Source organism: Mustela lutreola, chromosome 2, assembly GCF_030435805.1.
Source record: "Mustela lutreola isolate mMusLut2 chromosome 2, mMusLut2.pri, whole genome shotgun sequence".
Classification (NCBI taxonomy): Eukaryota; Metazoa; Chordata; class Mammalia; order Carnivora; family Mustelidae; genus Mustela; species Mustela lutreola.
The window spans coordinates 152,442,884-152,467,214 of NC_081291.1; the positions used below are offsets into that span (position 1 = coordinate 152,442,884).

Genomic DNA, 24,331 nt, shown 5'->3' on the forward strand with positions numbered 1-24,331 from the left:
CTCGAGGGTCTCTGTCCCGCAGGCCGGGTCCTGCCTGATCCGACTCCCCTTGCGTCTCTCGCAGACATTCCCTTGGCGCTGCACTCAGGTACTCCCTCCAGGTGGATTCGCAGGTAAGAGCGTTTGCGGTTACTTTACGAATTTGGCGGGCGGGGGGGCGGGGGTTACAGGAGAGAACCCTGCTCCCATTTTAAAAATGCAGACAAACTGGGGAGGTGTAATTTATTCAGGGGTGTACTTACGATGTTTCTGTAAAAATTAAACGTTTGTGTTTCAAGACTTGGATTTTCCTTTCATTTATTTTCCAGCATTCTTATCTTAGGATCTACAGTTCAATTGAGTTCTTTATTCTATACTTTATTCTATGTATTTAAAATGTAGCTACCAAAACGAGTACAGGTGAAGCTAATTAGGCATTAAGATTGATTTACACATATATAAAAGATTGACTTCCCACCTACTTAAGAGTATGAATTTGGGGCGCCTGGGTGGCTTAGTGGGTTAAGCTTCTGCCTTCAGCTCAGGTCATGATCTTAGGGACTTGGGATCGAGCCCCCGCATCGGGCTCTCAGCTCAGCGGGGAGCCTGCTTCCCTTTCTCTCTCTGCCTGCCTCTCTGCCTACTTGTGATCTCCCCCTCTCTCAAATAAATAAAAAAAATTTTAAAATGTTTTTTAAAAGTATGAATTTAATATTTTACTCCATGGTCTTGGTTAATTTTGAAATACTAGCGTCATTTCCATTAGATTGGAAAAGCCAAGAATGCCCTTCATGACATTCTGTGATGTTGTTGTTAATTGTATAGGGCAGTGGTTTCAGGCAAGGGAACACATTAACATTCTGACTAGGAAAAAAAGAAACTAAGTTACCTCTTTTTACACATAATGTGTTTATGTATCTTGAATGTCTGTAGGAAGCAATTAAAAATATCCTAGAAAAAGAATTCAGTGAAGTGCCCAGTTGCATCTAACAGATATCAATAAATGTTACATTAAAAAAGTACAATTGAACAAAATAGAACATTCAATTTATCCTGAAACAACATGAAATTGAAAACTTATTTAAAAAAAGGTCAAACTAGATGGTGAAAATACAATGAATGTGTAAGTAAAAATGCAATAAAATGTATTTTTCTAAAGATATAATTCTTTAAGAGAATATATAAATTGAATAGATTCCTAATTGAATTTTTTTTGTTTCTAAGTCAACTGTTAAGCCCATGTGGAAAAACAGTAGTATGTTTTACTACATAATAAAGGGTATTATCAATGTATAGTGATTAAAAGACAATGGAATAAGGAATAGAACAGACAAGACAATGAAACTGAAGAGATAGATTTAAGAATAAAGGAATGCTGTCATTTTATAAACATACATTTTATTTTTTTTAATTATTTTTATTAACATATAATGTGTTGTTTGCTCCAGGGGTACAGGTTTGTGACTCCTCAGTCTTACACATTTCACAGCACTCACCATAGCACATCCCCTTCCCAGTGACCATCACCCAACCACCCGATCCCCTCTCCCCCACTTCCCAGCAACCCTCAATTGGTTTTCTGAGATTAAGAGTCTCTTAGGGTTTGTCTCCCTCCCAATCCCATCTTGTATAAACATTTCAAATCATGTGGTGGGGAAGAAATGACATGTAATCGATCATGCTTAAATAATCAGGTATTTATTTGAGAAAACTAATACTAGAACTGAAACTTTCTTACTCTTAGTACACAAATGTAATCTAGATGACTTATTAATTTTAATCTAAAGGTTTGAAACCTGAAAGTAAAAGAGGAAAACCTAAGTGAGTATTTGTGAATTTGGCATGTGGGTGATGAGGTTGATAAAAAACCTACAGCCTATTTAGGAACATGCTTACTAACAGTTCTTATTCAGAAAACATACAAATAGGGAATTGTTAACAGAAAAAGAGCTAATTATATTAGTATTCCTAGAACTCTAATCAAGATTTTTAAAATCAACAGTCAATTTGAGGACATAACGAGTCAGTTCAAAGCAAGAGAAATGCAAATGGGAAGCATTAGCCAGGTTAATTATCCGAAGTACAATTAAAGTAAGAGTTTTTGTGTATGTTACTGATTTTGAAAGTCTGATAATATTCAGTATTGTTGATAATGTGATAAGACAAATACAGTCTAACAAACTCTCAGTGGAAATGTATTGATAAAGCTTTTTTATGGCGATAACTATTAAACTTTACAAATACTCAGTTATTGGAATTTATCATTCTCTTAAGCATGCAAGTAAAAATCTGTGTCAAAGATGTTCGCAGTAGTATTGTTGGTAATACAGAGAACTTGGAAACAGTTTCATAACCATTGGTTGGGATTTGGTTACATAATTTATGGTACATCCAAAGGTGGTTTAATGTATAGTTATAACATTTGATAGCTCTAAATGTTCTAAAGTGAAAATATGTCCAAATTTTAATATACATTGGAACACAAAAAACAAGCTGAAACAGTATATATAAAGGTAGAATATATACAGTAACAACATTTTTGTAAATAATGTAGAACTAGACTAAATTATATTATGTGTTTCCATGTTCTTCTATAATATATATGTGTCTAAGGGAAAAGTGATGTTGTTATAATGGGAAAAATAATAAAGTAACAAATAATAAAGATCCTGGAAGTGTATAGTAATTTATATAGAATAATTCCTTTCTGGATATATTAGTTGTCATTCAATGTAGAAAATATATATTTTCTTTCATAAAGCTTTCCATATTGTTCTCCTTATTTACTTTATTTTTGAATGTCCTCTTTCAGCTTCTGCCTTTGAAAAATCTCTTCCTTTATCTCCTTCCTTAATATTGAGTACTATGGGGATGCCTGGGTGGCTCAGTCGGTTAAGCCACTGCCTTCGGCTCTGGTCTTGATCCCAGGGTCCTGGGATTGAGTCCCACGTCCGGCTCCTTGCAGTGGGGAGCCTGCTTCTCTCTCTGCCTCTGCCTGCCACACTGCTTGCTTGTGCTCTCTATCTCTCTCTCTGACAAATAAATAAATAAAATCTTTAAAAAAAAATATTGAGTGCTATGATGTTTCTTAGAGACACACAACTGAAAACTTTTGCCTGAGGGATTTCACAGCCTGTTAACTTTCTTACAAACAAAAAAATGCAGGAGTGTTCATGTTCGTTATGTATTTCAGCAGCAGTGTACTAAAATGAAAATTAACCTTTACAGTACTTCAGGATGAGAGACAGATGCTTAAAAGGAAAAATAAAATTGTACTACAAGAAGTAAATGCCTCTGTAGTAGCTTTTTGAGTAGGATAGTTTTTTAACTCTGTGTGACAGCAACCTATTAAGTTGCCATGGTGTGGAACAGAAAGTGACTAAATTCTTCACAGTCATTGGACTTAAATTCATTCATGTTGAGCCCACTCAACTATCCAGTTCCCTAGTAACTAAGAAACCCAAAAAATTAATCAACACAATTATACATACTTACAAGAGCCAAGATTTTGGCTTAAAGTCTATAAATACTTGGAAGTGTGTGTAAAACATTTCAACTTTGGTGAACTAAATAGTTACAGATACATTACAAGAGAGTATGTTGTCAGTTTTATTTTTATTCTTTTTCAGTTCAGATTATAAAATCTATTAGATTAGATTCCTTATACAAAGAGGAAAATGTATTACTTAAAAGTTTTACAGCGTATTTTGGATTTCTTTTGAACTTCAGAAGAGATTTACTTAGGTTTACCAATGAGGTTTGAGGAAAAAATTAGATAGGTATTGCATTAGTAAATTGAAGATTTAATTTAGTTTATTAAGATATGATTCCTTTCGAAGATGGATTTTTACTTGGGAAAGAGAGGGCATAGATCTGTAGTTATAGATGGATGGAAGTGTGGTGAGGGATATATCAGAATCACTTGGGAAGTGGTTTCAAGCCTCATAGGTTTCAAGCCTTCTTAGAGAAAGAAGTCCCCTAGCTTTTTGATAGAGTGTGATACTAAATTAGCAATGTCAGCATCACCTGGTCTGATATGCTATATGGCATATTTGGAATGGTTCCAAATTTCTTATACACCTCATTCCTCCTTTTTTTTTTTTTTTTTAAGATTTTATTTATTTATTTATTTGAGAGAAAGAGAGGGAGAGTACAGAGAGAGAAGCCGACTCTCCACTGAGCAGAGAGCCCAATGCAGGGCTCCTTCCCAGGACCCTGAGATCATGACTTGAGCCAAAGGCAGATGCTTAACCCTCTAAGCCACACAAGCACCACCCCCTCCTTCCTCCTTGAGAATATTGTACTTGATTGCTAAACTACAGATTTTTGTGTGGGTAGGAACTTTGGAAATCAGTTTGCTCAAAAGTTCATGCTTATATACCTAGCACATTTTTATTTGTATGTGTTCTATGTGACTAAAGTTCTCTTTACAAAATATTTGCATAGTTTTTTCAGTTTCAAAGTGACGAAAATTTTGTAGTATTTACATTCATGAGAACAAACTGGACCATATTATTTAATAACATATTTAGCAAATTTGACCTTCTTAAATATTGTTAATATTGGATTAAGAAGGCAGAGAAACTCTACATTTATTTTGGAAATGTTAACATCAAATGATGAATTGGTATTTGGAAAGTTTTTGTAGGAAAATTGCATATCTTATAATCTTTTAAAAATTTCTACTATGTCAAGTAACTTTGAGTAGCATTTTAGCAAAGGTTAAAAAAACTTCATTTAATGTCATAATCAAAGAATATTTACTTTAAAAATACCCTTAGCAACTCAATCCAGCTAAAAAAATCTGCACGAAATACCACTATTGTATTCAGCTGTAGAAAGTGTTAATTTTATTTCAATTTTATTATCTTAGTTGTTTTTGTACTGTTTTAATGTTGGAGGTTTATATGCTCATAAAAGTTTTGAAAAGTTTTCCCAGTAGAAAAGAAATAAAAGATCTGCAAATTTGATTATGTCCCAGATTTTTGGAATCATTTTCTTAGTTGTTTGTAATATTGTGCATATGCATATTATGTTTCTACATTTGAATAATTAAATATTCCCAGTAGAAATGTATTTTATCCCTTTACTTATTTTTTTTTTTTCTTTCTGATGGCAGTGTTAGGCCTTTATCCAAGGAAGGATAATAAGATATTTTTAAACAGGTGATGACTTTATTGAGGCACGATGAGGTGGATTTTGCTGTGTTCAGGATACTGTTTGCATTGTGATACATGTGGAAAGTCCTTAACCTATGTATGCAGTGTTTTTACAGAATATTTCATTATTGTGAGAAGAATTGACCCCACACAGAATCTAGTATATGATCATTGCAATAGCTAAATCCCAGAAAGCTATTGACTTTGATAAATTTAACATGGGACAATCACATTTTTAAGGGGAGAAGGAAATTGTTTGTTAATATTGTGAAGTAAATGTAAATGTAAATCAATCAGTTTGCAAGTAGATAATAAAATATGATATCAGTAGTATTTCAGCTACCTGAGGAAGTTGTATTAACTGTAGTTGAAACCCACGCATGAGGTTGTTCTTTGGGGAAATTGCTATATGAATAACTTTCAGTTTATAAAATCCTTGGAAAATATATATACTTCTGGGAGTTCACCACATTCATGACCTATTTTTATCATTCAGTTCGAAATATTTTCTTATTTCCCTTGAGATGTCTTTTTTTAGTATGGATTATTTAGAAGTGTATTGTTTTTATTTCTAAGCGGTTGGAAATTTTGGCATTACTCTTCAGTTAGTGATTTCCAGCTACATTATAGTTTCGTCAGAAAACACACTTTGATTGATTTTAATCTTTTGTAATTTTTTTTAAAGATTTAACTTATTTGAGAGAGGGTGAGCGAGCACATGCTGCAGAGTGGGGGAAAGGGGCAGAGGATGAGCGAGAAGCAGACTCCCTGCTGAGCGCAGAGCCCACAATGGATCTTGATCCCAGGACCCTGAGATCATGACCTGAGCCGAAGGAACCACTTAACCAAATGAGCCACTTAGGTGCCTTGTAATTTTTTTTTTTTAAGATTTTATTTATTTATTTGACAGAAAGAGATCACAAGTAGGCAGAGAGGCAGGCAGAAGGAGAAGGGGCAGCAGGTTCCCTGCTAAGCAGAGAGCCTGATGCGGGGCTCGATCCCAGGACCCTGACATCATTACCTGAGCCAAAGGCAGAGGTTTAACCCACAGAGCTCAGGTGCTGAGCTCCTGAGGTGCTCCCACCTTGTAATTTTTAAAAAAAATTCTTTGTAATTTTTAAAGGTTTGTTTTATGACCCAGAATATAGTCTGTCTGGGTGAAGTTTCTATGTGTTGAAGAGAACGGGTATTCTGATGTGGTTGAGTGGAGTATTCGATCAATATTGCTGTTGGTTGATATTTTAGTTCTTCAGTATCATTGCTGATTATCTCTCCACTGATGCTCTAGATTACTGAAGAAGGAACTAAGTGTTCAAGTCTCCTGCGATAACTGGAGACTTGTCTGTTTCTCCTTTCAGTGCTGTCAGTGTTAGCTTCATGGATTTTGAAGCCGTATTATCAGGTGCAGTGATGTTTAGGATCACTGTATCTTGTTGGTTTGACTCCTACTTTTAAATGCTGGCCCTCTGATAATTTTATTTGCTCCGAAATTTACTTGTGGGATATTAATCAGCTATTTTTCTTTTATTAACCTGAGATATAGTTTACGTATCATACAATTCACTTACCTGAAGTTTCTTGCTTTTTACTGTACTCAACGGAGTTTCGCAGCCTTCACCACAGTCTAATATTAGAAGATTTTCATAATTCCAGAAAGAAACTCATGCCCAATAGCAGTCACTCCGCATTCCTGTCACTATTCCTCCAGCCCCTTGGAACCACTAATCTCCTTTCTGTCTTTATAGACTTGCTATTCCGGACAGTTCATGTAAAAGGAATCAGACAGTATGTGGTGTTTTGTGACAGACTTTTACTCGGTTAATGTTTTCAAGGTTCATTCAAGTTGTATGTATTAGACTTTATTACCATTTACAGCTGAACAATATCCCATTGTAAGGATATACCACTTTACAAAGTTCATCCCTTCAACAGTTTATGGACTTTGGGGTTGTTTCCATTTGGGGGCTATTTCAAATAATGCTGCTATGTGCACATTTTGTGAAAATGTTTGTTTTTATTTCTCTTCAGTATGTATCTAGGAATAGAATTGCTATCATATGTTTAACTGTATTAACCATATTAAACTCTATGTTTAATCTTTCAAGGAACTGCCAGACTGTTTTCTGGAGCAACTGCACCATTTTGCATTTCCCCCATCAGTGAATGAGGATTTTCCAGTATCTCCCCGTATTTGCTGATACTTGTTATTGTCTGTCTTTTTGATTATAGTAGATGTGAAAAGTTGATGGTAGTTTTGATTTGCATGCCTTTGATGGCTAATTATGTTGCGGATCTTCTTATGTCCTTATTGGCATTCATGCATCTTCCCTGGAAAAGTATCCAAATCCTATTTTTAGTTGGGTTATTTGTCTTTATTAATTGAGTTCTGAGTGTTCTCCCTATATCCTAGATAAAAGTCCCTTATCAGATATACAAATATTTTATCTCATTCCGTGGATTATTTTTTTTTATTTTCCTGATGGTATTCTTTGAACTATAAACTTTTAAAATTTTGTTGAAAGTCCAGTTTACTTATTTCTTTCTTGCTGCTGCCTGTGCTGTTGGTGTTATATCTGTGAAACCATTGCCTAACCCAAAGTGATGATGATGTGCTCCCATTTTTCTTCTAAAATTTCTTAGTTTTATGGTCCATTTTCACTTAATTATTTTGTATGGGATGTTGTAGAGGTCCAAATCCATTCTTTCTATATAGATACACAGTTTTCCCAGCAGTTTGTTGAAAAGACTATTCCTTCCTTATTGAATAGTCTTGGCATCCAATTCTGTTTCACTGGTGTGCATGTCTAACATAGGCCAGTATCACACTATTTGGATTACTGTAGCTTTGTAGTAAGCTTTATTTACTTACTTACTTATTTATTTATTTATTTTATTTTAATTTTTTTTTCAGATTTTTATTTAAATTCCATTTTGTTAACATACAGTGTAATATTGGTTTCAGGAGTAGAATTTAGTGATTCTTCACTTACATATAACACACAGTGCTCAACACAAGTGCCCTCCTTAATACTCACCACCCATTTAGCCCATTCCCTGCCTACCTCCTGTCCATCAACCCTCAGTTTGTTCTCTGTAGTTAAGAGTCTCTCTTTTTTTTTAAAGATTTTATTTATTTATTTTTTTGACAGAGAGATCACAAGTAGGCAGAGAGGCAGGCAGAGAGAGAGAGGAGGAAGCAGGCTACCTGCCGAGCAGAGATCCCAACGCCGGACTCGATCCCAGGACCCTGAGATCATGACCTGAGCCGAAGGCAGAGGCTTAACCCACTGAGCCACCCAGGTGCCCCTAGTTAAGAGTCTCTTATGATTTGCTTCCCTCTCTCTTTTTTCCCCTTCCTCTTTTTTATTTCTTAAATTCTACATATGAGTGAAATCATACGATATTTGTCTTTCTCTAACTGACTTATTTTGCTTAGTGTGATACAGTCTAGTTCCATCCACATCATTGTAAATGCAAGATTTCATTCTTTGATGGCTGAGTAATTATACACACACACACACACACACACACACACACACATATATACATGCCACACCTTCTTTATCCATTCATCAGTCAATGGATATTTGGACTCTTTCCATAATTCAGCCATTGTTAATAATGCTGCTATAAACATCAGGGTGCATGTGGTGCCCCTTCAAATCAGTATTTTTGTATCCTTTGGGTAAATAGTAGTGCCATTGCTGGGTCATAGGGTAGCATTATTTTTAACTTTTTGAGGATCCTCCACACTGTCCAGAGTGGCTGCACCAGTTCACATTTCCACCAACAGTGTAAGAGGGTTCCCCTTTCTCTACATCCTCATCAGCATCTGTTGCTTCCTGTGCTAATTTCAGCCATTCTGACAGGAGTGAGGTGGTATCTATTGCGGTTTCGATTTGTATTTCCTTGATCATGAGTGATGTTGAGCATCTTTTCATGTATCTTGACCATCTGGATGTCTCTTTGGAAAAACTGTAGTAAGTTTTAAAATCAAGAAGTGTGAATCCTCCATCTTTGTTCTTTGTTTTTAAGATTATTTTGGCTTGTTATTGTTGTCTTTTGTTATGAATTTTATGTTTAGCTTGTCAATTCCATCTTTGTTTTTAAGATTATTTTGGCTTGTTATAGTTGTCTTTTGTTTGTTATGAATTTTATGTTTAGCTTGTCAATTCCTTAAAAAAGGCAACTTTGATTTTGATAGAGATTATGTTAAATGTATAGTTGAAGTGTGGAGTATTGTCATCTCAACTGTGTACTTTTATTTAAATCTTATTTGATTTATTTCAACATTATTTTTTAGTTTTCAATACATAGATTTTATACTTTTTCATTGATTTTATTCCTGCATATGTTATTTTTTAATACTTTTGTAAATGGAATTGGTTTATTTGTTTGATTCATTGCCAGTGTATAGAAGACATCTGATTTTTGCATATTGATTTTATGTCCTGCCACATTGTTGAACTTGTTTATTTGTTCTAATAATTTTTAGCAGTTCCTTGTGAATGTCTGTGTGTAAGATCTGTCACTTTCTTCATTCCTAATCTCAATACCTTTTGTTATTATTTTTTTCTAACCTAACTGGCTAGAAGTTCTAGTACAGGGGCACTTATGTACCTCAGTCAGTTAAGTCAGTTAAGCATCTGCCTTCCACTCAGGACATGATCCTGTGGTTTTTGTGTTGGAGCCTTGTGTCCAGGCTGCATCTTATTCATTATTGAAAATGGGATATTGAAGTCTCAAACTATTGTCATTGAATTGCCTATATCTTCCTTTACTTCTGCCCAGTTTTGCTTGTGTATTTTGTGGCCCTCTTGTTATGTACACACACACACACACACATATATATATATATATATATATATATATATATATATATATATATATAATTGTTCCATTTTCCTGGTGAATTGATCTTTTTATTAGTGTGAGATATCTTCTTTGTCTCCTGTAATAGTTTTTGTCTTAAAGTCGATAGCCACTGTACTTTTGGGTTAGCACTTGCTCACATGGTAGTTGCCTTTTGATTCATTTACTTTCAACCTGTGTGTTTTTTTTTTTTTTTTAATCTAAACTGTGCCTCTTATATACTACATATAGTTGGGCCATTTTTTTTTCCTTTTATACCCATTCTGCCAATCTTTGCCTTTGATTGAATTGTTTAACCCATGCCTATTAGGGTAGGATTTATGTCAGACATATTCTTTAAATTTTTTAATTTGAGTATAATTAACAAACAGTGTTACACTAGTCTTGGGTGTACAGCACAGTGATTCAACATCTCTATGAGTTATGTTATGCTCACCAAAAATGTAGCAATAGTCTGTCACCATACACCTCTATTGCAATATCATTGGCTATATATCCTTATGCTGTACCTTTATTCCTGTGACCTATGCATTCCATAACTGGAAGCCTGTATTTCCCACTCCACCACACCCATTTATGCCCATCCCCCCAACCCCCTTCCCTCTGGCAGCCGTCAGTTCTCTGTATTTATAGGTATGATTTTTGCTTTTTGTTAATTTGTTCTGTTTTTTAGATTTTACATGAGTGAAATCATATGGTTTTCATTTTTCTCAGTCTGACATATTTCACTTAGCATCATACCTTCCAGGTTCATCCATGTTGTTGCAAATGGCAAGAGCTCATCCTTTTTTATGGCTGCATAATATTCTTGTGCCACACCTGTGTGTGCACACGTGCACGCATGCATGCACTTATCACATCTTCTCCATCCATTCATCTACTGATGGAAACTCAGCTGCTACTTGTTTTCAGTTTGTCTTAACATTCCATCTTTCTTTTACATGTTTGCTTGATATGTCTTTTCTTTTTCCTTTTAGTCTATTTTATCATTACATTTGAATAAATTTCTTTTAGAGAGCATGTTATTGGATCATTTTAAAAAATCCATTTATCGATTTTGATAATATGTCTCTTTTTCAATATGTTTACTACATTATATTTAATGTAACTATTGCTGTGTTTGAATTTATACTTGCTTGTTTTCTTTTTCATTCTTCTGTGTCTCATTTCCTAGCTTTTTTTTTTTTCAGCAATTCAGTCTTTTAATAGTATTGAATCTGTTATTTGTTCTGGATTATACCTTTTGAGTAGTGCTTTTAGTGGTGGCTCTCAACACATGATTTGAGACCTTTATGGTCTTTTGTACATATGTACTGTATCCTAGATATTGTATTTTGAATATTATGTTTAAAGATTCAGAGTCTTATTTAGAAGCTATGCAGGAAATTGATTTTCTCATTGTTTTGTCAGGCAGTTGACTCCTTTGGGTTCAGGCCATAGGTTCTGCCAGACTTCTGTATGTTGTGATTTGAATGTCAGTTTTCATTTTTATGAAACATTGGTCATGCTGTTTAGTCTCTTTTGCAGTCCAGCAGCCAATCTGACACCTGGACTGTGGTCTCCCTTCAGTTCTCAAAGTTTTTGTTAAGATCAGATTCATGCATGCATCACTTAGGGATGAACCCAGAAATTTATAAATAACTTTACTAGGACACTTTCTGAAGCTTCTTCTTCACTCTAATCTCCTTATTAGCTTTCTGGGCCTCTCCTTTTCAATTCTTGGGCCAGAAAAAAAAAAAAAAAGTTTTATTTACTTTTTTGTTGCTGTGTACTTCCCACAAATGAATTTGTATACGAGACCCAGTTATAGGAGGACAGAGAGAAAAAAGAAACAAAGGGAAGAGTTTCTCCCCATCCTTTTGGGACCACAGCTCCTTATATCAAGAGGAAGATTCCCCTAGGCATCTCTGAGCCTCCTTGGATACAATCACTCCTTTCTCCACAGTGGAATTTCCAGGATTTGGGACATGAGAAAGTGAGAAAAAGAAAAAATATTGAGAAACTCTCTCTTTCTGAACTTCAGGAATTCCCCTACCCCCTGCTTCCTCTGGAGTTTTCTCTGCCCCGGTGCCTACCGTACCTACCGTGTTTTAGACTGCCTTAAAACCTGTCAGGGCAGGGATACCAGAAGAAGATTAGGAACCTGATTCTAGTTTGGCCTTCTCCCATGCTCTTGCATGGCATTTCTAGAGTCTTCAAATAGCTGCCTAATCCTTCTGTCTGGGCTAATTCATGGCATTCGTTGGGAGAGATAGGGTACAATAGGTTTACTACATCTTACCCAGAACTGAAACAGGTGATCTGTTACAAATTTTTTTCTCTGGGCTCAGAATTTCTTTCTAAATTCCCCAAACCTTATAAAATGGGAGGTGAAAGGGAGCTCAGTAGAAGGGCCTATTTTCATATTATAGAGTGTAGTAGCAGGAGAGTTGGGCAATTTGAAGGCAATGTGAGGGTGGTGGGATAGGAGAGACACTTTTCAGTGGGATTTAGAAAAGTAGTCTGGCCTCTGATGAGGGTATTTGAAACCATAGTTTCCCCAGGTCATAAAACTGACCTTGAACAGGTTATTTAAACTCTGAGATTCTCTTTCCTTACCTGTGTAATGGAAGTCATAATATCCACTTCACTCAAAATATACAAAGTTCCTGACACCTCCTAGATAATTAGTAAATTATATCTAAAATTGTAACTTAGTGAAACTGTTTTAAATATATTATATGGGTTTATTTGGGGTCTTATTTAATCAGTGGTAACCTCACAGTTCTCTACAGCTAACTGCTTCTTTAAATAGAACCCTAAATTTCCTCTAAAAAGTATAAACATTTTTCAATTAAAAAGAATCATGTTTTCTATTTGGCCTCATTCCAGTTTGTTTTACTTTGGAATGTAATGATGGCTTATCTGTTTGAGAATTTGGAAACATGACTGGTTTGCTTATTTCCAGCTCTGTGGTTTAGTATTATGATATATTTAAGTATATAAATAACATATAAATAGATGTAAGTATGCAATATATATATACAGTGTAGGTAAGTAGTATGAAAACTTACCATTTTCAGTTGTTTCTATGTAGCAGCATTGTAGAAGTAGTATGTGGCCAAGAGAATTACATTTTATAATTTATGAGAACAATGTAATAATACAGACTAATGCAAAAGTGACAAAAATATGCATATTAAGGGAACTATCTCCATGTGGATCAGCTAACATTCAAAAAGCCCTTACATAAAGAAATTTAATTTAATTCTAAATTTATTTAGAATACACAACAGCCTTTTCTTTTTAATCCAGAGGAACTGATGCATGTAAAGTATGTTACCCTGTGATCTGTCATGATCCAGAATATGTAGGGAATTAATATAAGTAAAAATTTCTTCCTTTAGGAAACTTACCTTCTAGTTAGGGCTTCCACCAAAATTTAATCCTCTTTAAAGCCCTTGTCTTTCCAAAACTGTTTATGCTGTGATTCCTGCTAACTTTCTCTCTGTGTTCTCTCTAAGCTTCCTTACCAGGAGGCTCACTCTCAACTAGTCTACCTGCTTTTCTTCACTCTCCACCACATGGCACCACCTCCAAAACAGAAAGTGTTTTCTTTTTGGTCCATCGAGTCTCTTGGGCCACAGTAGAATAGCTGAGACCCCAGAACTTCCTTTTAGAAACATGATCTCCCCTTGCGCCAGTTTCGCAGGGAGCATTATCTTCCTTGGCTTTATTTATGTCATGAGACATCTTACTGCCGAATTTTTTGTGCGAAATGAATTCTTCACTTATCATATTCAGTTAAGTAAGTAAACCGAGTTTCACATTTATAGCTAACATTATCCTTGGTAATCACACATATGAATTAGTGTATTTATAATCCACAGAACTTTAGCTGAGCCAAAATAGATGGATTAATATAAATGTATCACCATTACTGTAAGAACATTTCAAAGACCGCACCCACCCATGTATGAAATGAATTTCATATTCAAAAAGAAGCATATTTGAACTAGTTGTTTCTGCCTGTTAATTTTACTGTCTATCACCAGAAACAGGGAAAAGTAGCTCATTAGATTGTATTTATTTTTCTCTTGTTTCTACATTCCATCCACCCTACTGCAGAGGTAGGGTTCACCAGAAGAGTTCTGGTGCGGCTGAAGTTATGGATAAGAAGGAGGCACGGGTGTAGCAGCAACGTGCTGTAGCCTGGGGGGCACTGGATTACTGGCCACTTGCTGACAGTACTTCTTAATGGCTGTGCAACCCTGGGGAAAAGACTTCAAATAGCATTTTTGTGCCTCAGTTTCCACCTATATTATAGTACCTCTCATAAAGCTTTTTATGAAATTACTATCTCTATACTGCCTGTAAAGAGATCTTTAAAGTGTTTTCATTAAATACAATTTAAAGAAAAAAGAGATCATCAATAATTAGATTTTGATTTGGTATTAGCCATAAAAATAATAATCAGTTCTTGGACATCCCAGCCTTTTTCATCCATTAATGGGAGATTTAAAAAGGCAAAAAAAAAAAAGCAAAGGAACACATAATAAGTTTAGTGAATTTACTGCAAAAAATATAATTAAAGTCTAAATGTGTAAGATTTAGGGAGACTTAGCAGCCATATTTTTGGATGGTCCAGTCAAATCTGGTTTGAATTAGTCTGTTCACCAGCAGTGATTTCCAAGAGGCAACCCCTGAACATGTGTGTTAATTTGGATTTTCTTTCAGAAGGGTAGAGCTATTTTAATATTCAATCCAGAATCCATAAGCAAGTGAAATAGAAACACAATGCAGCTGTTGCCTTTAAACCTCCAATATTGGGGGCTCTTTCTCTCGGCATCCTTCAAATTTCCATTTGTCTTTGTCTTGCCTCATTCAAAGAAGTGAATAAAAGTTTTATGTTTTAATTACCAAGAGATATTTAAAAGGTCACTTAAAAAAAGAAGAATCAACAATCCTTTTGAATGCGTAAATGAAAGTTCCTTCCATACAGGTGTGAGTACCTGCTATTTTGTAATATTTTCACATGAGTGATTCTCTAAGATCTGTAAGGGACCATATCAGTTAAAATTTCTCTTTGAGGAAACACAGTATTTTTAATATTTATTGAATTAAGAATTGTGTTTAATAGCATGGTAATACAAAAGAAATTTTTCACTTAGCAAATTGGCCAAGTTTAAAGGGAGGTAATATGTATTAACACTGAGATGGTCACTCCCATGATTTGGGTTTAAAACTGAAGGAGCCTTGCTAGAAAGAAAATAATTCGGCAGACTGTTCCCTAAGTTGTAAAAACATTCACCTATAGAACACAAATCCTTCTTAAATTATTTAATTATAAGGTGTGTGTACCAACCTTTATGTAAATGGAAATTTTATAATATTAGTCACAGTACTAGAAAGGTGTGAACAATAGTTTGAATAAGTGAAGATAGTTTTTGGTACCGTGCATTTAAACACATACATTTGTTAGTTCACAGTATTTCTAATATTTATTATAAAACCCCCCATGCATTCACACATATACAAGTCATGCATACATATACACTCACAGGACACCAATATTTTAAGAATAGTTATTTTTGGAAGTTGGTTTAAGAGTTATGTTCATTTCTTTATACTCACCGATGTTTTACAAATGACGATGTTTTAGTGTTGTGATGAGAAATATATATCTGTACCTCTATTTGTAATAGTTTAGCAACTCTTTCAAAAATCTAAGCACTAACCACCCAAAATTAGCACAGACTCCACAAGTTTAAAGATTCAGTCCCCAGTAAGACTGCCACCACTGAAGATACCAGCCATAAGTTTCAGGGATCCCCAGGTCACCCACATTTCTGAGCAACTGGCTACAAATGTGGGGGTTCTCATCATGCTCTCAGATTTGATCATTCACTAGAATGACTCAAAGAATTCTAAGTACTACATTTACAGTGCAGGTTTTATTATGTTAAAATCAGGACCAGTCAAGAAAAGAGACATGTTGGGTAAGATCTGGTAGGATTTCATATTTGAACCTTTCATGCCTCTTTTCTGTGGAGTCAGAAAGCTTCCCTTCCCAACATACTGATGTGTTGACCATCCAGAAGCTCACTCAAGCTTCATTGGCCAGAGTTTTTATTGGGGTTTCACTACATAGGCATGGTTACTTGACTTGTTAACCAAGTTGTTGAACTAAGTCTCCAGCCACTCTCATCTCCCCAGAGGTTAAGAGATAAGTAAAATATAACATAGCTCAAAATATCACCCTCTTTTTTTTTTTTTAAGATTTTATTTATATATTTGACAGAGATCACAAGTAGGCAGAGAGGCAGGCAGAGAGGTAGGGGAAGCAAGCTCCCTGCTGCGCAGAGAGCCCAATGTGGGGCTTGATCCCAGGACCCTGAGTTCATGACCTGGGCGAAGGCAGAGGCCCAACCCACTGAGCTACCCAGGTGCCCTAAAATATCACCTTCTTAGTTCACATGGTGATCTTTTGGCGTGATCAGCCCCCAACCTGTGACATCTCCTTAGCATAAATTGAGGGGTGATCCAAGGGCCCACCATGATTAATAAAGGCACTCCCATCACTTGGAAAATTCCAAGGGTTCAGAAGTTTCTCCCCAGAGCCTGGGACAAAGGCTAGACAAAATCTTCCATATACAGTAACACTGAGTTACATGTAACCACTGAAATTGAGTAGCCATCGCTTCCTATGAAAATGGAAGAAATGATTAATATATGAGAGATTAATAAAATCCTACCTAATAAATATTTTTTAAGCAAGGCATGTATATAATCCTAGGACTATTAGCACATTAACTTATATTTACCTAGCATGGATTCTTGTGAAATAAGAGGTTTATAAAGTGTGCTTGAAAAATACCAACATTTACATTTATTAAGAGTTTCATCAAGGCTTTCAAATAAACCAAATGTAATATTACCTATATATTATCTCATTTGAAAATATGCCATGAAGTGCTACACTAATATAAATACTCAGTATTTCATAATGCAGAATAACTTAAAAAATAACCTCAATATTTATATCTTGGAGAGGTAATGAATATTGTAATTTTTAGGAGGTATCTTTAATGTAGCTATAATTGTCTGCAATTTTTAAAGTCCATTACTAGATAAATCCATTCATCTGAATAACATAATTAATATCACTCCTACTAAAATCTAAAAGCAAATCCTGTAGACATGTAAGAAGTGCTCTAACTCATGTGTCTTTCATTTAGCTATGAATAGGAAAAAGCCCTCCAGCAATGCCTCCATTTTCTTTCTCCTATTTCTTTCCAGTTTGAAACTCATTACCAACAGCACTTCTAAAATCATGTCTGCTAGAACGATACTCACTGCTGGTAGACAGTGAGGAGTTATTGATGTCAGCTTGAAACCCAGGATGAAGTCTTCACAGGGATGCTTAGTGATGCCTGTTAAATGGCTGAACGGCAAACAGCTCTTTTTTATGCGACACTTGAAGACAGACATTTATTCTTGGTTTCTTTACCAGCTGGTTTATTTTACCTGGTGAACTTATAGTAATAGTGCGTGCTTGTTCAGGTTTTGCTGTGTGCCAGGCACTGTTTTAAAAGTGCAGTGGGGGGTTGGGGACACCTGGGTGGCTCAGTCAGTTAAGCGTCTGCCTTTGGGCTCAGGTCATGATCCCAGAGTCTTGGGATCAAGCCCCACTTGGGGCTCTCTGCTCAAAGAGAAGCAGTGAGTCTGCTTTTCCCTCTGCCTCTGCCTGCCTCTCTGCCTGCTTGTGCTCTCCCTTTCTGTCAAATAAATAAAATAAATTCTTTAAAATAAAATTAAATTAAAATTTAAAAAAATGAAAGTGCTATCTGAATGTACCATGTCAATCTTTACAACAGTTCTGTGAAGTATGTAAAGTATGTTGTCCTGTGGTCTGTCATGATCCAGAATGTGTATTATGCTGCCCATGACACAGCAGATAACCCAGTAGCAGAACAGTCACTCCCATGTCACACAGCCTTTAGGGATACCTGGGATCCATGTATCTGAGCCACTGTTTATACTACCTGAAGTGTGCTGGCATACATCACCTGCCAGCCACCAAGTCTGCCCTCCTCCAAGTATTCCACCTTCTGTACAAAGGATATCATCTCCTAGCAGTTCCATGTTAAACCCAAATGGCCAGTTGTGGTAGACGGACTAGGACTTTACAGGACCTAGCTGTTTTTCTTGCCCTTGGTCAGAAGCAGAGGAATTGTACAGTGACCTCCTGCTTTCTTTTCTGTCCTCTCACTGTGGAAGGCACTGGAAACATGCAAAGTCCAAGGTTTTAGTTTGCATATGCAGATCCCCAAGACTTCTGCCTAGAGAATTTCAAGATTATCACATGTCCAAAAGTCCCCTTGCCAAGAGGCCAGGACACATTCCAGTAAATACTCAAACTCCAAAAAACTGACCATTCTCAGTTTCGTGATTGAAGTTTCAAATATCCATGGTGTGGCTCTAGAGTCTGGTTTCACTGAACTTCGCTAGCACGTCACTGTTTACAGGAGTGGAATTGAAGAGCGAGATACAGCACAGCTGCAGTGTTGGAAGCAGCCAGGGGCATCCCCATGTAAATGCTCTCTTGCTGTGGAATGCAATTTATGGTGTCGGGGCTGCCTTGCAAAGCAGCAGACCACAGCTTCACCACCCTCATCCTCTCCAGCCCATGTCTCCTTTCCCTCTTTATTAGGTTCCAGTTGGCTTAGATTCCCCTGTATGCAGCTTAAGCTCTAAAAATGCAGAAGACTTTTGAAATTAAGAGCTCTTGGAACCATACCATGCTAACTTGTTGTGGAGACTCAGTTCAGTTTTCGAATCTGAATTCCATCTGTCGTAAAGCCAAAACCCAGTCCCTTTTCGACCTATGGCACTTTCTGTCCTTGCTGAGTGATTGGGAAATCTGAAAACAATCTATTGGATGTTAAGGGAGGATTAAGTTACAACATTCATGCTTGTACCAGCTGGAAATTATCCTGCCTTATGTAACGTTTTGGATAAAACTATATGGTAAATTTTATAACCAAGGGAAGAGAATTTGAGGTGGGAAAGGAAAAGAAACCATTACCTCAAAGGAGAGGGGGAGGGAAACAAATCCTACAAACACCTGCAGCCTGTGCAGCAACGTGTAGGTATATTTTACTTTGATGTTCATTGCTTTTTAAAACATTTTTATAATTTTTTTTAAATTTAAAGTTTGGTATATTTTTTCAAGTTGTTACTCAATCACTTAAATCAGATTTGAAAAGCTTTGCCTGGCATGGTTGAGGACTGTTATTTTTCTCTACATGAGATCAGCCTCAAACATGCCTGAACACGGGGTTTATATTGAAAGTACAGATTTCCAGGCCTGGACCCCAGCTGTACTACCTCACATTTAGGGTCCAGATATCTGTACTTCTTCAAGTGTTTACCTTGAACATAAAAATATTCAAACCTCTATGTTTCCCTAAATAAAACAGTTGTTCACATGTGCCACTTTTGCATTATACTCTACCATTTGCCAATGTAGATAGTTGAGTAGTGAAGGGCACATGGGTGGAAAATTTCCTCTTCACGAAGGCACTAAATCATCTGTTCTAACAAGTTTCCATCATGGTTTCTTCATTGTTCCCAGGATTAATGTAGAGAAGAATAACAGATATTTATTAGTTAGAAAGTTACACATAACATGGAATTGTCAAACAGTTCTTTTGTATCGTGAAATCATGTCAGACACATAAATATGCATCTTTAACATATATGTACCTTTTAAAGACTATTGAGAACCCACCTCCCTGTAAACTATACATTAGGAGAAACTTCAAGCTCTTGGGGGCCATGACAAAACACTTGCCCCACACCCTATCTCCACATGTACCCATTTTCCTGAATTTTGTGTTATTCCCTAATTTTTAAAAAAGTTTCCCCCATGTATATATCAGAAAAAAAATGTTCTGTTTCATTTTCCTGCATTGGACATTCTTAAAGGATAATATGTGTTCTCCAATGACTTGTTTTTACCTTTTTGTTTAGTGTTGTAATTTTGAGTTTCATCTCTCTTGATGTGCATGGCTATAATTTGTTTTCACTATGGTATTCACTTGCATCATAGGTATGTACCAGAATTTACTTGTTCAATGTACCATTGATGGACATTGGGAATATTTTTAGTTTCTTTTTTTTAAATCTTTTAAAATGTTTTTAATTATGTTCAGTTAGCCAGTATATAATACATCATAAGTTTTTTCTGTGGTGTTCAACGATTCATTAGTGGCGTGTAACACCCAGTACTCATCACAACATGTGCCCCTCTTAATATGCATCACCCATTTAGCCCAACCCTTCCTCATCCCCCTCCTTTCTGTAACCCCCAGTTTGTTTCCTGGAATCTTTTAATATGAACAGTGTGTCGGCGTATATTCTGTATACATGTACAAGAGTCACTTGAGGGTGTATTCCTAAGAGTGTCCAGGATTTAAGGTTCTAGAAACCTTCATTTCTAAACACCAGAGATTACCATCATTGAAGGCGTAGGATCCATTCCTTGTACTCCTTTGATTGACTTGCAGTTTGATCTGACTTTCTGATGTGCCCCAGAATACTTTTTTTGTTTTTCAAGATTTTATTTATTCATTTCAGAGAGAAAGAGACAAAGAGAGCACAAGCAGAGGGAGAGGGAGAAGCAGACTCCCCACTGAGCAGGGAGTCTGTCATGGGCTCCATCTCAAACCTGGAGATCATGACCTCAGCCCAAGGCAGAGGGTTAACCATCCAAGCCACCCAGGAGCACTCTTCACTCCAGAATACTTTTTTAACCTTTAAGACACATAGGACTTGTACAACTAGCTCTAGTTCCAGAAATGAGTGGAAATGTTGCGGGACTGGTGGGGTACTGATCGGTGCTTGGCCAGACAGTCATTTTAGTTGGAAATCTACATACTGGCTTATGTCGTGGTGGTGGTCATTGAGTCAACTCAGTATCCATATTGACTACTATCTTATATGGTAATCTGAAGTTTCTTTGACACACCTCATCTGTATTGGTGACTTTCTACTCAGCTCAGACTCCACAAGCGACCCTATTTTGTAATCTAATAAGCAGGATGACACAGTGGAAAGAAAGTCTGAAAGAAACTTTGAATTTAGAATTACTTGATTTTAGCAAGGTTGGCTATTTATATATGAGAGAAATCATGTAATTTAAGGTATGGAAAATATTCAACCTGTTGCCTGACATTAGATAAGCATTTACTAAATTATAGCCTTAGTTGATGTTGCTCATTGTTATCATCCAGAACTCAGAAATCCTAAAATTCCTTTCTTGATGATAACTTTTTTTCAGTCTTGAATGAAATCATGAAATCTCTCCCCCACCCCTTGTTTCAAATCTCATCTCAACCTCTGGTTTACTTCTCTTGAGTTACACTCATAATGTTTACATATATATATTCTGTCTATTTAAATAAAATAAAATATACTTCTTCTGGCCTCTTCTTAAACAAAACATGCCTATTTTGAGCTTTTGATTCCCACCCTCCCCCATCCCTACCATTTCCCCACCATCTTCCTCTCCAGCACTATCATCAGCTCCAGTACACTGGCCTGAAAACCCGACCCTCATCCTTGACTCTTCTCTTTCCCTTGGTCCATCAGCAGCTCCTGTAGCTTCTGCTCCTGACCACACGTGGACCTCTCCAGGGTGACCTCCCCGGTCTAAGCCAGCTTCGGTCTCACCGGGATTACGGCTGCCATCCCATCCTCACTGTGTACTTCCACTTGTGCTCCCTCAAGAGAAAGTATAAATCAGCTCTCATCTCCCCACTGATTCAAGTCCTCCGAAGACTGCCCAGCTGCAGTTACAGCAAATCCCAAGCATTTTGCCTCGGTCTTCAGGTATGATCACCTTGTCTCCATCTCTTCACTCTCTTCTCTTCGGTCCCTGGGTCCCAGTCACATCTGACGTCTTCCTCACCCTTGAGCATCCCAAGCTCAGTGCCATCTCAGGGCCTTTGCACATGTTGCCTGTTGTCCTAGAACTCCCTTCCTGCATCTGTAGTATAGTGCCTCCTCTCCTCGTTCAAACAGCTCAAAGTTTACGCCCCAGAGAGGCTTTCCCTGAGCCTCCCGGGACCCCATCCATGTCTTTCCTCAACTTTTCACTTTGTTTTCTTTATAACTGTAGAATGTAGATTCAATCTTAAATATTTGTTAATGTGTTTTTAATCTCATGCCTCTAAATTAAAATCTCTAGCTTGACGGGCACCTATTTTTCTGGTTTATTACTGTATTTTCAACATCTGTATTGGTGCCTGATACCTAATAAGTGCTCAGTAAGTATTTATTGACATAATGAAGGAATGAATGAAAGGCAACTAGCAGCTAAAAAGATTACAGAATCTTACATGTATCACTAAGTAATAATAGTAACCATATATATCTATCTAAGGTATTAAAATGTTTTATTTTTCAGGACTAGGTGGAATTCTCCAAAATGTCAGGTAAGATTTTATGAACAAATTTCAGTAGGCTTTATTTATGAATTTTGTGATATTTTCTGTAAAAATTGGAGTTTTATATCCTTTTGAAGTTAGTTTTTATTGTTTAGCATTTGAAGAAACCATATATGTATATATTTATATATATGAACATTTCTATCTTTAATGGAAAAGGATTAAGAGGGAATTATGTTGGCACACACGTACTAAAAGATCTCTACAGTATGTGAGGAGAATTAAGTAAAGGAAAAAGTAAGAAAGTAAGTCTGCAAAGCGGGACAGGAGTAGTAAGAAGCCTGTGATGACAGCCTGCTCACTGAGAGAAGGACTCAGAGTCAGGTCTTGCCTTTTCAAGCAGTGCAAGAGATGATAGGAAAGAAACACCACATTTGTGGGATCTGTGTTTTTCAGAGATAAAAATCAGTTAAGAGAATCAGAATTTTTCCTTATAGTGAGTACATGGAGACATGTCTCTGATCTCAACAAGGGGACGAGATAGCATCATGGAAATTGAGTTCAGTCCCTTTCTTGCAGCCATTACAGTGACCGAGATCCCTTTCACTGGAGAGGTAGATTAAACTGCCTCTAACTGAGTTCTATGTGGCACCACTGTGTTTTTCTTTGTTTGTTTGTTTTAAATATTTTATTTATTTATTTGACAGAGACTCAGAGAGAGGGGGAACATAAGCAGGAGGAGTGGGAGACGGAGAAGGAGAAGCAGGCTTCCCACTGAGCAGGGAGCCTGATGTGGGGCTTGATCCCAGGACTCTGGGATCATGACCTGAGCTGAAGGCAGATGCTTAATGACTGAACCACCCAGGTGCCCTGGTACCACTGTGTTTTATGCCATTACATATTTATCGTGTGATGTTTTGAATTTATTTAAAGACAGTCATTTTCCGAAAAGGATTAGGGAAAAAATAAGATTCACTCTACATATGACTGTGTTCTCCATATTATATAGTGGGGAAAATAATTTTTGCAAATGTGCCAGGAGTTTATGTAGGTAGGAATCAGCAGGAAGTCATCTGAACCACTAGCATGAAAGTGTATTGCTTTGATCATAGCACAATATAAATAATTTCTTAGTTTTTTAAACCTATATTCAGCCTGAAAATTCATCAATATATATTAATAGGTTAATATAATTAGCCTATATACATGATGAATTATGTATCTTTTAAAAATATGTGTATTTCATATTATTTATATTCCTTGATAAGAAAAAAATGAATATATTCTCTTATCACATTATCACTTCCATTGTGAATTATGTCCCTTTACCTATCCCCCCAAGGTGTGGTCCCCACAGCCCCGGAACAACCTACAGATGAAACGGAGAATCAGATCAAATCTCCTGATCCAAGGCCTGATGCTCCTCCAGACTACAATTCCCATTTTATACCAGGTGGGTTGAATAATCAGAAAGATTATTTCTTCTCTCCAGAAAACCAGGCTATTAGTTAAGATTGCTTTTAAAAGTTAGTGTAATTGAATGATTTAGTAAATAAATACTGAATGCCTCCAGGATGCCAAGTAATTTACTAGAAATCCATTAGAAGATATTTGTAGGCTACTGAGGAAGGAAGTTAAACAAACACTGATGGCATTCTCTTCACTATAATGAAAATATGAAGAGAATGTTGTAGGGCCAAGATGACAGTAAGTGACTCCACCAGGGATTTGCGAGAAGATATAACTGAGGAAGTGAGATTTTTCTGGCTTGATAAGGAGTTTCTCACTCAAAGAAAAGGAGGAAGGGACTTCTTTCTGGCAGAAGGAACTGTATTTTTTTAAATTATTTTTATTAACATATAATGTATTATTTGTCCCAGGGGTACAGGT

The 24,331-nt window shown here is 36.4% G+C and overlaps 1 protein-coding gene across 1 annotated transcript in view; it reads left to right on the forward strand.

The window, feature by feature from the left end:
* Positions 1-24,331, forward strand: part of PLSCR4 (phospholipid scramblase 4) — a 132,258-nt gene that overhangs the window by 87,174 nt on the left and 20,753 nt on the right. Inside the window, 4 exon segments of the mRNA XM_059163839.1 lie at positions 65-113; positions 21,645-21,884; positions 22,462-22,489; positions 23,784-23,894. Of these exon segments, the coding sequence (XP_059019822.1) occupies positions 22,483-22,489; positions 23,784-23,894 (118 nt within the window). The 5' untranslated portion in view covers positions 65-113; positions 21,645-21,884; positions 22,462-22,482.